Here is a 16,660-nt window from a genome sequence, read left to right on the forward strand (position 1 = left end):
GACCATCAATCCAGACTGCCACACTGCAATCTCACTTGGCAGTAACTGACTTTCTGTAAGCCCTGGACAAACTCACCGTCTGAAGAAGCACCAACAGAAAAAATTGCCTGCACTGAGCTGTGTCAAAACTCCTAACCCCCCACTCCCCAGTTGTAAATAGGATGTGCAGTGGGTGAAAAGGACATTTTGTGATTAGATGCAGATAGTAGCCTTTTGCCACCATTCCTGGATGTTTGATTAATCACACTGTACCAGCTGACAACACCACCAACCCCATTTTAGGTCATTGCTGGTCACATAACTCTGCTGAAGATTAAAGGCAAAAATGAAAAATTGAGATACTCTGATAGCCTACTGTAGGCTAACCTTGACGCAATACAACACTGAAGATAATACTTCTCAAACGATTCTCCATACCTTGAGAACGTAGCATTAATGTTAATGTCTAGGAAGCTGTAGTTTCCATGTTGATTACCTTCTAAATCTAGTCAAAACTATGAACACTACCACGGCGAATCAGTCGGACTGCCCCGAGGTGAAGGTCCCTGTCCCTCTCTTCTTCACCATCGGTGTGGTAAGCCTGGCCGAGAACCTGCTGGTCGTGGTGGCCGTTATACGGAACAGGAACCTCCACTCGCCCATGTACTGCTTCATCTGTAGCCTGGCGGCCTTCAACACCATCGCCAGCCTCACCAAGACCTGGGAGAACCTGATGATCATGTTTGCCAACGTGGGACACCTGGAGAAGAAAGGTCCCTCTGAGACGAACCTGGACGACGTGATGGACTCCCTGCTGTGTATGTCGTTTGTGGGCTCCATTTTCAGTTTCCTGGCCATTGCTGCAGACCGGTATGTATGTAGCACATAAATGTTTTACATTTACAGTGTTTCTAAACCATTTATACCTTTAACAGTGTGAGGGATAGATTTGAATGAGATGGTATGAATTTATTTCTAGCACAGTAATCCACCAGAATCCCCATATCAGAGCTATCATGATGCTTAAATCTATTTGGTTCCATTTCAAATAAAAGGTGAAAGTGGCTTCAGTGACTTTAAATGAAACCAGAACCATGGTGGGTATACTAAGGATTTATTTGATCAGTTTACTGCTGTGCTGGCTGTTTTGAACTGATTCTCTGTGGATTGTGGACCCTATAACCAATTATCCTCTGCTCATATTTAAATTCAAAGCAACATGTCTCACTAACTGGACTCTGGGGAGATATTAGAAAAGTGTTGAACTCTGGGCTCTAACTCACAGATCCACAGCTTATTAAAAGACCCACTGCTGAATTGTTCTGAATGCTTTACTCCAAGTCATGAACACTTCCCAATACTGCTGTGAAGGATTTCAGTGTTAAAAACATTATTAGTAGGATTTGATAGCACCCCAAGTGGTGAGTAGAAGTGTCACAATAATAAATATGTTAGTCACAATATGTTTCCATATGGAATGTATTATATGTTTACAATATTCTTACTTATAGAGGATATTATATGTTACAGTATTTTACTCATTGAATGTATTAAACCATAGTCACTAAAGGTATTAAAACACTGTATGAATAGTTTTGAGGGACAGAAAGAGATCATTTTGAGTGAGGCTTTTCAGAGGTGCAGCAGACAGCAGAGGGATGGACAACTGACCAGCAGGTCACAGAGAGGAGTTCAGGATGTTTGCCACAAATGATCGATAATGGGAGGGGACAGGATTCAAATGGAGCCAATCACTAATCGACCATTCAGACGTTTTAGGACAGTTCGGACACTTTCCGACGGTCAGGGAATATAAAAGTCAACGTTCTAGAGAGCACTCCTCAGATCACATCCGCTCTCGTTTTTCAGTACCTGAATTCAGACCTGTGAGTGAGATGCGTGCATGTGGTCTCTGTTCTCGAGAACATTACTATTGATAGTTAATTCAGATTGTAAGTGAACTTTGTGTAGTACATTAAATATTGTTTTAATTTTGAACCGGACCCAGCCCATTTTTCTGGTGCGCGTGCGCAGTAAGACGTTCGCAGCAGAAACGTACCTGCGGCCTGCAGGCTCTCATCCTTTTTAAACCTCAACACTGCCATGGTTACCACTTTTAATTAACACCTTCTCGCTTCAGGTCATGTCAGCATGGTATGACAGCATGAAGTTACTCAAAACGTGGCTTTCATCCATCACAGTGAAAATTCATATGTATAAATAAATATATATATATATATATATTTTAAATAAAAAAACACTTTATAGTTGCTTATTATGTTCGTCCACAGTTTGGTGCTAGGTAGAAAGTGTGGAGTGATTTTCTCTTTGCTTTGTTGACAGAGCCGGGCGTGCTTTTAGTGCACGTTCGTGCATGTGAGCATGACCTATAACGCTGACGTAGCGCCACCCTCTTGGTGCCCCTCAGGTAAACACTGTTAGGTTTGTTTCTGTAGTTTGCACCTAGCACTGTTAGCACCGTTAGCTGCAAACCACCGGCTCAGCCGTTGCCATGCTGTTGTTAAGCAATACATATGCTTGCAATCTCGTAGCACCTTTAAACATGGTTAATATGTGTGTTTATATGTATGTATGAAAGTATGATTGGATGTATGAATTTAATGTAATGTAAAATAAAAAATCTTTTTTTTTACTGCTACTGCATACATATCTGCTCTGTAAATCTTTTTTTTTACTGCTACTGCATACATATTTGCTCTGTAAATCTTTTTTTTTACTGCTACTGCATACATATCTGCTCTGTAAATCTTTTTTTTTACTGCTACTGCATACATATTTGCTCTGTAAATCTTTTTTTTTTTAGAAACTTCAATTCAATTTCCGTCTACGTAAATGGAGACCTTATTTCGATACAGCCAATCAAATCTTGCATATAGTGTGATAACATAGGCAGAGCAGTATATATGCCACATATAAATAAAGAGGGAGTAAAACGGACATCCCCATTCAAATCAATGTATCAGGATGGCCAGAGTGGCGACCATTTTTATGAGTACCGTCGCAAAAAGCGTAGCTGGCTACTTTTATAAAAACTTCTGTATAAGCCGACTTTCAGATGACAAAATTATTTGTTTTCACTTTCAGTTACATCACCATCTTCCACGCCCTTCGCTACCACAACATTATGACGATGCGACGCACAAAGGCCATCTTGGGTGTCATCTGGACAACATGCGGGGTGTCTGCCGTGCTCATGGTGAGGTTCTTCGCTTCCAAGTTCATCATGATCTGCTTTGTTGTCTTCTTTGTTGTCTCCCTGGCAATTATCTGCTTCCTCTACGTCTACATGTTCATGCTGGCACGCATCCATGCCAGGAACATCGCGGCTCTGCCCGCAGCCGGTGGCGGGGGGAAGTGCCGGCGTCAGCGGCAGTGGGGCAGCGGCATGAGAGGGGCCCTGACTCTCACAATCCTGTTTGGGGTGTTTGTGGTGTGCTGGGCGCCATTTTTCCTCCACCTCATCATCATCATGGTTTGCCCCGCCAACCCGTACTGTGAGTGTTACCGCTCGCTGTTCCAGCTGCATGTAGTGCTGCTGATGAGCCATGCCTTCATCGATCCGGCCATCTATGCCTTCCGCAGCGCCGAGCTCAGACACACCTTCAGGAAGATGCTGCTTTGTTCAGACTGGAGGAGGTGCTCATAGACAAGATCTATTGACTTTTATTTCAGCGTTTGATTTAGTGCATAGTTACCCTTTACCTGCAGACAACAATACACCAGTGGTGGGCCATCAGGGCCAGCAAGGCCTTCTCTGCTGGCCCTGACAGAATTATAAAGTTATAGCTATTTTATAATTTAACTATTTTTCATAAATACGCTACATGTATTCGAAAAAAAAATCCCCTAGCTTATTATCTCATTGCACCGCAACCACGGTATTAAACTCTTTGTAATCAAAGAAAGGAGGATGGTCTTTGTCTTTAAATAGTGAACAGCAGCTTTGGTAAGTGAACTGCTTGTGTTTTAACATCTGAAGTAGCGTTACTACTGTGTTAATTTTTCTATTGTGTCGTTTTATGATATGGTGAATATTGTTACCTTCTGATGTGAATAATATTTGAATGGTGGTCGTGAGTGTGTGGCGGAATGCAGTTTTTAGTGCCGCAGTTTTGCTGGAATGTGCAGAGGCCTGTTGAATTGTGTTATTTGGGTTTTAGGTTATTCTACCTGCTTTGTTGTCGTATAAATAACAAATAAATAATTTAACCCGTAGCTGTGGTGTCATAATGAGGTTATTAGGAGGTGATTCAACTGTAGTAGGACAGCACTGAAGGCCCAGGTATAAAATGCACGTCCAGCCACTGCAATACACACACCTGCACTGCCAATGAACAGCTGTGGGTGGTCAAGGATGTCCTGCAGCAAAAAAAAAAGGTTCACACAAGGTCACATTTTCCCACTTGGTATTTGAAGACGCCTAAATCAAGGCTACTGCCACCAGAACATTTAGTTTCCCTTGAGTTTGAATGACATGTAATTTGTGTTTCCATGCACCTGGGTTATGACTAGAAAGGATCCCTTTTGTGAAAAGATGTCATGTTTTCGGGCTGGGAAGGGATCGGAGTTCAGAAATTAATGTCTAGTGTAAGTTCAGACGGGAAGACTATACTCTTGTATGCTTAAGCCCGTAGTTTATTTCTCATACATCTGCCAATCAATCCTCAGGCATGCTCACTCATTATTTAGCTGTTTAGCTGGTCTCCTTTATCGAATAGCACAGCGACACAATTACATCGTTAGCCTATCATCTTATTACTGTCTCTCTTAAATATGATTGTCTCTCTACCTTCAGTACGTTTATGCTGCTGTTACGCACCCCTCCACCTCCCCATCTCTGCCTAATCTTCGCAGTTCCATCGGCTTCATCATCTCATCATTCTATCAGCCTCATCAGCCACCACCAGTGTCTGGATTTATCTTGCTGCTGCTCAGGGCAGACGCCCCTCGATTACAAATCTCCCTAAGAGTAGAGTCCAAGCGCCAAAGACTCTGTCAACACTTTATCATCACATATCATCTGTTAATAATAAACTATTATCTTTTATTTATCGGACTTGTCTCTCCTGATTGAAATGGCTGCAAGGCTGCCTGCTGAACGTAAACATGCGAACAAAAGACGGATCCTTTCTATAACCATAACCATGCATCTCTGAGTGTTTCTCTGTGTGTTTTTTTTCATTTGATAACTTGCCATCTTTTTTCTGCCTCGCTGACTGTCTAACCTTCCACCCCCTCACCCCATCATCCGTCTCTCTCAGGACTCGGATGCAATCTCATTTCCCCCCCACCCAAATGTCAATCTCTTCAAAAATGATCACGTAGGAACGTTGCTCAGAACCTATTTTACTCAAAGGACGTTATTTATTCACATGGATCATCTTGTGACTTCCATTATTCACAGGACCACGGTTTACCACAGCTCCTGGTGCAAACAATAATGTGAAAACAGCTCACCACTTTACCTTTTATTGCAGACTCCCATAAATAAAAAATAAATAATTTGAAGCAACGTGACCGACACTGGCATCAGCAGCTCACATTTATATCTTTACCATAACTAACATTAACAATGTCCACACAACTGTTAATATGGTCTCACTGTACATAAACCTAGGGCTGAGCATGGGATCAGCATATGGGCTTCAACCTTGTCCAGTGTCACGTCACATTCATTGTTTTTGCTGCTGTTTCTGTGGGAATGAGAACTACTTCACAATCAACAACAACAATAAATCACTTTGCATAATTCCACAGATATGTCATGTTGGAGGTGGATGTACTGTGAGCAAAATGAAAATCACTGTTTTTCTCCAATAAATAAACCTGTAGGGAAAAGAATACCATTGCATTTTAATAAAAGCAGTTTCCATGTGTGCATATTCATATGCTCTTGTTTTGATCTCACAATTGCGCAGGACTTACAATAAGCATGTATGGAAGCAACGTTAAGGCAATTTACAACACAAAACATCCTGTGTTCATCATGTTTTTTTTCAAAAATGTCTCATGTCTCGCTGTCTAAGTGCATTAAAAAAATACCATGGATCAGTCTCAAGACACAAATAATACAAATTGTTTTTCTTTTGTTTTTTTTGGGAATACATATTACAATGCAACACTGGGAAACAAATGCTTAGAATCTACAACTAAGAAATGATGCAGAACAGCAATTTCAGGCAGATGGTTGTATTCTGTGATAAAGTTCTCTCAAGCTTTTCAGTTGGGAGGTAGGCGCCACTGACACACACTTACAGAGAGCACTGTAAAGCGGTATGTACATTCATTTTTACATTTCAAGTGTAAACTTATGACATCTTGACATAGTTTATTACAGACCATTGGCAGGGATGCAGTAAGAATTGTCATACATCGGTGAGCACATTGACAGAATAGAGCAGCTATAATTAATATGAACATACAGACAAGAGAGTGACTCCTTATTCAAACCATAGCAGAAATGGCTGTGCGACTGAGCATTGGCAGATTTCAGGAAGCTGTTCATTAACTATCCCACTAATGCAGCAGCAGGGAGGGGTGCGGGGGGTTTAGGCATACCACAGTGGCAGAAATTTGGCTGTTGTCTGGCAATGCCATCCAAAAGTTCAGCAGCAGCCTTCTTTTCCCCAGTTACAGATAACAAACAAGCGCGAAATGTCAGGGCCTTCAAGGTATTCAGACAAAGCCCTGGTTTGGTCTGATTAATTCTATGAATAAAATAAAATAAAATATAAAATGACGCTGACTTGTTTGCGTTGTTTTCTGTCCGTGCTTTGTGCATTCAAGTGGTTTTGTGTTGGAAAATAAAATGCAACCAATCAGATATTTTTCTAAGAGTCTCTGGGGAGAAAATTCACCATCCAGGGTATTTTATGTCCTTGTTAGAATGCCCTGACAATTCAACGTAATGAGAGCGTACGTTTGGATTGACAATTTGATCAACCAATCATATTTGGATTAGTAGCCAATGGGCGTATTCTTTCAGAAACTTCACGGCTCCAGGGTTTTATAGAAGACCCGCTCACGGCACCTAGTTTAGTGCTAATTAGCGATTGATAGCCGACGCCGAAAATGGCAACAGGTGCGAACAAGGCAAAACATCTGAGGCAAGAGTCGTGATGTTTCTTGGGTTGGTGAAAACATTTTCCTGAAAATGATCTGCTCAACAGTGAACCACAAGTTGATGTTGGAGTAGATATTGTTTTTAAAAGCTCTGATAGACTGTAAGCTCCTCTCTGTTATTCAACACAAGATTGTCTCTGTGGTACTTCTTTGTTTAAAGTGTTGTTTTGTCCTCTGTACTGAACAACAAGGAAATCATCTTTTTGAATTTTCTCCAAAAATGACATGCAAGAGCTTTTTTTTTTCTGACTAACTGCAGTTTTCAGTTGTTTTTTTTGCCTGATCCATCTCCGCTGTCACAACCTAGTTCAATGAATGAGAGGCTGACATTTTCAGTCACAGCTAACATTGACTTAGGTGACATCAATTGAGGCAACTTTCTATTAGATTCCCTCAAAACTTTCCCCATTTGTTGTTGTCTTCATTGCCCCACCCCATTCATCCACATAGCCAACACGTTCTCACTCCCAACTCAAATACCGATGATTGGTCAGTGTCCCTATGCTTCAAACCACGGCGCTTTACATACCCCTCTAGTGTCAATCGTGGATGTGTCGGAGACGACATGTTAGTTTCCACTGGTTACATAGTGTCTTTTCAAAATAAACTTTGAATTGGCGTTAAGTTATGCAACAAAACCATGGTAAAATAAGTCAAAGTTGACTATATTTCTCACGGGAAACAGCAGACCTGTGTTTGTTTAAACCCAACCGTCCACCGCGACCTCTTTTCTCGCTCTCTATACTGTGTCCTGTGCTCTGACGGTCTTATAATGACGCGAATAGGTTTACATTGGAGTTTGTTAATAACGTCCCATACGTACACTAAAGAATACATCAGTACATCGGAATTTCAACGCCGAGGGACACCGACCAAGCAGCGATATTTGACGAGTCGGGAATGAGAACAGGTAGCCATCATGCTCACGCCTACGCATACAGTAGTTAGCAGAAAGTATGTCAGGACTCTTACACAACATCATTTAAGATTCACAAAAGATAGTAACAAAAATGATAATATCCTATCAATAAAGTGTTGATTTAAAAAAAAATAAGGTCAAAGCAGAACAATCAAAGAAATGTCAGCTAAAATGAAAGGCAGGACACAAACTGTTTTCTGCAACGCACTTTCAAATGGTCTTGGCTGTTTGTCCAAGTACCGAATACTGTAGCCACTTTGTGCACATTGCGACAACATTAGGAGATAGAAGCTTAACCTCCCTACAAATGGTGGGAGTCCCCTTTCCAGTTCATAATGGACAGAAGACAAAAATGTGCTTGACTGTACACTGTAGTGGCTGAAAAGTGCAATGAAACAGTTCTCTGCAGTCGGTTCATCCTACAAATTCTGCCATTGGCCTTCTGAGTCTGTCTCTCTCAGTACTTACCCGTCAGAGCGCAGATGTTCGTGCAGGCGTTTTTCAGGCTGTAACAACAGATGATCTCCTTAAAAGTCTTCCTCATCTCCTGACTCCTGAAGGCATAGATCAGTGGGTCAATCACCGAGTTGCACATGATGAGGATGAGGTACATGTTGAAGTGGGACATGAAGCACACGCAGTAGAGGTTGCGCGGGCACGAGATCATCAGTATCAGGTGAAGGAAGAAGGGAGCCCAGCAGACGATGAAGATCCCCAGCAGGATGGTCAGCGTGATGGCCCCCTTCATGCTGGCCCGCTGGTGGATGGAGTTGTAGCCGGGCAGGGCGGCGATGCGCTTGACGTGGGAACGCGCCAGCATGAACATATGGCTGTAGAGGGAGGCCATGATGACCAGCATGGCAAAGAACATGGAGACCAGGCAGATGATGACGGGGGTGGTGTCTGAGTAGATGATGAAGACGATCCCGCAGCCCGTGCAGAAGGTCCAGATTCCCCCGATGATGCAGCCGGCTCTCCTCACTGTCATGATGTTGTGGTACCTCAGTGCATAGAAGATAGTGACGTACCTGTAGATAATGACATGAATTAATTTCTGAGGTAACCTGTACCCTATGGTTTTCTAGCCAGTTTGCCTAGCCAGTGAACATTTGAAATCATTGGCAGAGACCTTTTAGATGTCAAGAGGAGTGGAATATATCCCTGTGCAGTCACGGCAGCTTCATGGTTAATCTGTGTCACTTGGTGTTTTGGGCCCTTCAAGTTCTCAGAAACCACAATCTGAGGCAATACACATACAGCAGTATGTACCCACTTATTTATTTGAGTTTTAAAGAGGTACTTTACTAATGCAGGATACTTATGAGAGACATTTGGAAAATGTAAGGCACAGAGGTCAAGATATTCTGAATTTTAGTCCCTGGAAGGGGCAAACTCCTAAATAGTGAATCCTACATTTCCCAAAAGAAACCAAGATAACCCTGACTATGATATCATCAAAGTTATTTTCCAAAGTTATTTTCCAGACTTGACAAAGCTCCTCCAGAGCCACCGAAGACATTTTACAACGGTATTCACAGGCTGAGCAGTACTAACCATGATGAGTAAACTAATCTCTAAGACCGCTTTCAGAAAGAAACAGGTTATTATATTGTGTTTCTCACTGGGCAAAGATTAGAGAGGTTGTTGATTTCCTGTGGAATTTGAGTAAAAGAATTCCTAAAAAAAGCTTGAAAGAAATCCATCCAGCAGTTGTTTGCTAATTACACTGCACAGCCTCTATTGTTAGAAAACCTTATGTAAGTTGTCTTTACGTAACATTTTCATAAGACGAACTGAAAGGGAGACCTTGTACCTTGTTTCACGACAAGTAGAGCAATGTAATTATGCACACTGACTCTTTTGAGAGTGTTCTTGTTATACATGGATTTCAATAGATAACAAGAACTAACTTGTACTGGATGGTAAAACATAGAAAGGAAGTGTTAAATAAAGATGGTTACATTAATTTCAGCTCCTTAGTGTTTGTTTGGATTTGTTTGGTCGTGGAAAATGAAATAAAAATTCCCACACTTCAAATTTACATTTGCAATGGCTTTTAATTATTTTCTCATGCTATACTACATACACACATATACAGTAGATATGCCAATAAGAAAGATGAATGAAGATGAATCTTCATTTGCCTTCTGTGGGTGTTTTTATAGGAATGTGGATCTTTCAGACCAATTTGAGGAGTGCCTCAGGGTGGCATGTTCCACATGTAATCGTAAGTTTGTCATGTAGTGTGGGACTTGTCTCGGTCTCGCCCTGGCTTTGTCTTGACTTGGTCTCAACCCCTCAAAGTTTTGGTCTACACTCTGGTCTTGGTCAAGACTTAGTCTCGATTTAGGTGGTTTTGTCTACAACACCGTCTCCCTCCATCATTACCTGTCCACAGCGATGGCCAGAAGGCTACACATCGACGCCACAACAGAGATGCAGATCATGGAGTCAAACACATTGTCCATCTGCCGGATGAAGTGATCCTCCACCACCAGCTGTTTGTTGTTGAGGAGGTAAATGATGATGGTCTCCCAGGCGTTGGACACACTCACCAGCATGTCCGCTACTGCTAGACTGCAACAACCAAACAAGTTAGGTTAAGCTCTGATCCTATGCATAGACATTCACAAATATGTACAGGAGCCCGAAGAGTAGCTGTCCCAGCTCTCCCCCTGCATGACGACACATTCATATCACAGTGAAAACCAACAATTCAACTAGAATGCATTCTGGCACAATGCATTCCTGCACAAAATGCGGTGTCAATACAGAGAGCTAAAATGCATTTTAAGCACTGCTATGAATGCAGAAATGTAATATGAATTGCACTTGAATACCAAATGAATTGCACCGCTGACCTTGCGATTCTTACAAGGCGTAGAGAAATTGATCAACGCTCTAACCCCTCAGCCACTACGCAGTACAGCATACTCGAAAGGAGAAGGCATTCATGGTCTTAAGGATTGTATAAAGGCTAATGTGGTATATTTTCAGGCCTTGCATATTTTCAGGTCTTACACAGTACAGTGGAGACCCCAAGTGTAGTTGTATTAGATGAAAACCAGATGTGCAGGAGACCAGGGGCAGAAGGGTGGATGTGCAGAATGAGGGGGGCCACATACATTCTCTCATTGTTCCGCCCTGTATGTTGCATGACATGTACCCTATATAAAGATGAAGCGAGCGCCCTAGAAGGGGGGACTTTCGGATTCGACTTGAGACCTCCGGACGATCTAGACGTCCGTAATGGCATGTGTTGCTTGTTTGTAATAAACTTGATTATACCAGCAAGAACAGTGTCCACGGAGCATCCTTCATCATCACTTCAACAGACCTGTCGCATGCAAGATACTACACTAACTTCTGTGTATATAATATTGTTCTAACAGAGACTGTACGCTGTTTCCCCGACAACAAGCCTTGGGTTTGTGTCACCAGGGACATCAAAGTCTTCTGAAATGAGAAGAAGAGGATCTTCAGAGACAGGGACGGGGATGTTGTTATGGTTATACCAAGGAAGGCCTTCAATTTATATGTTCAATTATATGATTATTTATAGTAGATTTAATCTCCTGACATGTAGGACGTTTTTGAAAAATAAAAAACTTTTCTTTATATTTACTGCCAGGGTCCAGTACTGACAGTGCTTTTCTACTATGCCCAGCTGTTGCTGTAGTCCTTTTTCAGTAGGAGACTTTAGAACCACGTCACCAGCATAAAACGGAGACATCACCTCTCCATCTAGGGAGAGGCCAGGGGCAGCATATTGATCCAACAATGGCAAGTTCATTTATATACCTATAAAGTCGGACTTAAATTGCAACCTTGACGAACTGAAGAATTCAGTTTGTTCGTCCCCCCCACCCTTAAAATAACATTTAGAATTTTTGATGGTTCACAGACTTCGGGACAGTTCGGAACAAACTATTTTTCTATTTCTATTACAAACGTTGATTTTTCTAAAAAGGAAACCAATTAGTTTGTCCTAACAAAGTTGCTTATTTATTCTTATATTTTATATATATATATATATATATATATACACATCTCAAGAAAAGCTAAGAGAGCTTGTAGTGAATGCAGCAATCTTCCAGCTGGAGATGTGTGAAGCTGAGTTCATTGTCAAGGGTGATTCCAAGATACTCTCCACCATCTCAACTGGCTCAGTGTTGATGGAGCTGTGGCAGTGGGTTTATTGCAGGTCATGGTGACATAGAGAAAGATAGCAAACCCTCTCTTTCTCTCCTCTGTCACTCCATGTAGAGATACACTCTAGTCGCCTCAGAGAAATCAATGATTAAAAACGTATGAATGGAAGCGTAACCTTTGCTGAAAAAAAACTCTACAGTGACCTGAATGTCTGCTCTGTCTCCGAACCCGCTGCTGGCGTGTCAGATGAAACTCTTTAGATTTGGTTTTGAGCAGGGGATTAAATCTGTCACGTCATGAGACTCCCATTGAGGAGTGTGTACATGACTCTTCCTAGCGCTTCTAGTTGAAAACATCTCAGAACTTTTCAAAGATAGAGCCCTGCCAGTGAACGTGTCCACTATGAGGACACTAAGTCTGACTGGTGTTGCTGTCAATACTGAGGTGCAAGTCATGTTTGAATCCCGTCAGGTGAATCCAAATGTCTGCAGGACAATCACATGTATATAAAACAGGAAAAGCAACGTGTTTCCGTAAGAATCTGAGAAAGGCCTCAGGCGGACCATATGGCATTTTATTCTTTCACTTTTAATTTGTGATTTATGACCAGAATTAATTTCTTTCCTCTGGCAACACATATTGTGTGCTATTTTTGTAAGTGAAATGAATAGGCAGAGACAGACCCTGCATCACAATATTTTAAAAAATCAGTTTCTGTCAAGCTCCAGATGTGCAAATTATATTCACTTTTAGAAATAAGCCCACTTTGACACCTCTGAACTTTACTGTGTAAATTAACTTTTAATTTTTATATGTGATGCTTTCATTCAGTTCTTCTTCAGAAATGTGCATAAAACATATGAAAACACAATATAAAATGAGATGATCAGGGCCTTAAGGTGTCACCTGCATTATTAGTTATCTTGCAGATGTGCCTGAGGCCTTTATTATTTCCCTTTATGTTTTTCATACATTGGGCATAACTCAGTGGTGGGCCGTCAGGGCCTGCAAAGCCTTCTTTGCAGGCCTAAACAGAATCACAAAGTTAGCTATTTTATTATTTTATAATTTTTCTTAAATACACTACATGTATTATAATTTATAAAAATATTTTTCCCATTATCTTATGTTCTCATTGCACAGCTACTGTCTTCCTCAGTTGCTCTGCTTCCAGTGCAGCTTGTTTTAAGTAGAGCTTTTATCCAATCAGAGTTCACCTCTGTGTCTCTAGGTAAGAACAGAGGCCCGAGGCCTGCAGACTCACAAGTGCATCCATGTGCAGTTTAAGTGAATGGGGACGATATTGTTGATTGTCATATTCTTCAACCAATCAGATCTTTAGTTTGACATGTTGGGCGTATTCTTTGACGTGTCAGAGCCTGCTAGCTGGCCTACAAGTACGTGATTGGTCAGTGGGCTAGCGTGACATGTTGGGCGGTGACAATCCCAATATCTGCTGCCTCTGTCGAGCGGACATTTTCAGCCCTCAAACGCATTAAAACCTATTCAAGAAATACAACTGGGGAGGCTCGACTGTCTTCACTGGCGTCCATGAATGGAGAAGGACTTCTTACTGGAACTAAAACGCACAAATGTACTGAACAACCGTGGGATTAAACTCTTTATTAACAAAGAAAGGAGGAACAGCAGCTAAATAGTGAACAGCAGCTCTGGTAAGTTAAATGCGTTTGTTTTTACATCTGCAGTAGCTTTAAGATGCTTGTTTATATATTATTATTTGTACAACTTGTTTTTACGAAGATTGGATTTTTGTTTGGTTTAATATGTGATAGGAACCATTGTTACGTCCAATGTTGCTCTGGGGACATATTTAGCCGGTGCCAGTGTTGGCAATTTAGCGAATTTCTCGCTAAATCTGGTGACTTTCTAAACCCTCTTGGCGACTTTTTTTGTCAAAAGCTACTAGTGGCAAATCTAGCGACTTTTTTTTTTTTGTGACGTTCTACAGTTCTACAGAAGGACTACCGTTCTACAGTTAACGCCCCTCCGCTGCCCCAAAGCACTCACAGGCGGTAACTCGCGCAGCAGTCTCAGCTGCAGTCAGAGAAGAGAGGAGACGCACTCCCGGCGTATTCTCTGCAGTTAGTGTATCTATAGGTGTTGGCTTCATTTTTACACGAAACAAATAATAACCGTAGCTGTTTTTCAGCTGCAGGAATAAAATGCACGGCCCGCCACTGGCATAATCCTTAATGAAGTTGTGGTTTATTATATCGCAGCATAACTACAACTGGAAGTATCACACCAAGTTATAGGATAAACACTGAAGAATAGCAAAAGCTTGATAAACTACTGCTGCACTGTTCGTAGCTACTACTCTGAAAAATAATGCACTATAATGTGTATACATAACCCACGTAATCAATTCATATGTAATCCACGTAATCGTGAGCCAGGACAGCAAAAAGCAAAAAGAACCAGAAGACAATGTTGACTTATTTGTCAAGAAACTTCTCTACTAAAGTGAAGCCACTTCTGTAGTTATTTTAACCCAAACCACGATCTTTTCCTAAACCTAACCAAGTAGTTTTGTTTCCTAAAGGCTGCAGGGGTTTGTGCAGATACACCGGTCGCTTGTGTTGCTGGACATTTGTAGGAAAACGCACGAAAAAAACCTAAGTAACTTCTAGTAAGTTATTGTACAAATCATATGAGGATTAGTTCAATCCTGCTGCACTGGTATATTTATGGGAACATGTAACAGCATGGACTCTATTAAGATTGTTTTGAGTCTATTACATTATATATTCCATGGTGTGTGTTCAACAGCTGAACCGTTTACCTGCAGACGAAGAAGTACATGGGTGAGTGGAGGTTCTTGTTCTTCACTATGGCTGTGATGACCAGGATGTTCTCCAGCAGGGAGATGATACCCAGGATCAGAAAGACCTGAGGAGAGCAGAATACTGTGTAAGAGAGAATAATTGGAAGAGTGAAGATCAGCAGAATAGTAGGGTGGCCTGAAATGGAGTGTTTCCCAACCCGGGCGTTGTTTTTGTTTTTTAACACATCAGAACTTTGAAACTATTAAAAAGAATCATTACGAGAGGGCCAAGTCACTCTTCTGGCAAAAAAGGTTGGGAACCAATGTAGAGTAACAAGGTAAGAGTTACAGTAGAAAGGTGTAGTAATAGTGAATAGGTAATTGGGTGTAGCAGACAATAATGTAGTAGAGTAGAGCACAATAGAGTATTGAAAAACAGAATGATATCTCTTTTTTTCACGCACTGGTCAATGTTGAGATTTTGTGCTATTTAGCTTTCATAACATTTATTCTTTCAGACTAGTGCAGAGAAAAAACATCCCAAATACCCATGTAGGTGTTTATTTTACTTCTTTGTCTGTTTGCATCTGTAGATTTCTCCCCAAATGCACCAGAAGTTACCATTAAATAATGCTTGATTTGCATATTTTACTATAACCTATAAACTTGATTGATTCACAGCCTGATTTATACAACAATTTAGTTCTAAAACATGGCCAAATTTGGTATATTTGTTATGGCTGTCGACAGTATTTTCTGATTTAAGGAGTGATACAGAGATATATCCAACATTCTATTATAACCTTTGACTCTAATATGTCAACAAAATGAAAAAATAATTTTAAATCTGTCTTTATTCAATGTTCAGATTTTGGTTTTGGACATGTATGCAAATTAGCACATATTTGATAAGATAATGCCACTTCTGCGATTTAAACAAAGTTCAGAAAATTACATTAAAAGAAAATGAAACAATACAAAAAAAAAAAACATTTCGGTGATCAGTACCGTGCGTACTGTTTACCTCTATAGCGATGTGGACCTGCTCGCATGCTGCAGGTTTGGAAGTGCTGGTCTTGTCTGGATGCAGCGGGGGGACGAGGGTGTAGTTCTGGTGGTAGTAGGAGTAAGCCATGGTGAAGTTACCCAGCAGCGACTCCTCTTGGTAGGAGGACTCATCAGACAGATTCATCCCTGCTGTGGCTATGTCCAGATCACTGCTGCTCTATTTTGAATGCCATCTTTCAAGCAGGCTGCAAAAAAAAAACACATGTCAATGTGAGACAGTGTCATATTTTGTTTTGACTGCAGCTCAGATAACATACGGAAGTGTCTTAAACCTTGCAATATCTCTACTGACCAGCAGGACACGACTCCTCTGGTTGCATAAAGAAGTCTGATTGTATAGAAGTCTATGAGAAAATGACTTCTCACTTGATTTATTACCTTAGTAAACATTGTAAACATGAGTTTATGGTCTCAGTCGATAGTTCATCGTCGGTTCATTGGTTGTAAAAACAGACAAACATGGCAACGGCCGTAATCCAAGATAGCGAACTCAAGGCTTTAAAACTGCAGTCCACAAACCAATGGGTGACGTCACAATGACTACGTCCACTTCTTATACACCACACACACCTTGATTGGTGCTTAAATTCGCAGATTGATTGATGGATGGATGT

At 41.1% G+C, this 16,660-nt stretch overlaps 2 protein-coding genes across 2 annotated transcripts; one reads left to right on the forward strand and one right to left on the reverse strand.

Annotated features, from left to right (window-relative positions):
- The first annotated feature begins 496 nt into the window (after positions 1–496).
- On the forward strand, positions 497–3,672 carry mc2r (melanocortin 2 receptor). The gene is made up of 2 exons (XM_076096646.1): positions 497–849; positions 3,085–3,672. The coding sequence occupies exons 1-2, from the start codon at positions 497–499 to the stop codon at positions 3,644–3,646; spliced, it is 915 nt and encodes a 304-aa protein (XP_075952761.1). The 3' UTR covers positions 3,647–3,672.
- A 4,826-nt stretch (positions 3,673–8,498) lies between these two features.
- LOC142955198 (melanocortin receptor 5-like) lies at positions 8,499–16,170 on the reverse strand. The gene is made up of 4 exons (XM_076096645.1): positions 16,003–16,170; positions 14,997–15,103; positions 10,430–10,618; positions 8,499–9,069 (listed from the first exon to the last, which is right to left on the reverse strand). Exons 1-4 carry the CDS (start codon positions 16,168–16,170, stop codon positions 8,499–8,501), a joined length of 1,035 nt encoding a protein of 344 aa, XP_075952760.1.
- Positions 16,171–16,660: the final 490 nt, after the last annotated feature.

This window comes from Anarhichas minor, unplaced genomic scaffold (assembly GCF_050575085.1).
Source record: "Anarhichas minor isolate MPS153535 unplaced genomic scaffold, ASM5057508v1 ptg000022l, whole genome shotgun sequence".
NCBI lineage: Eukaryota > Metazoa > Chordata > Actinopteri > Perciformes > Anarhichadidae > Anarhichas > Anarhichas minor.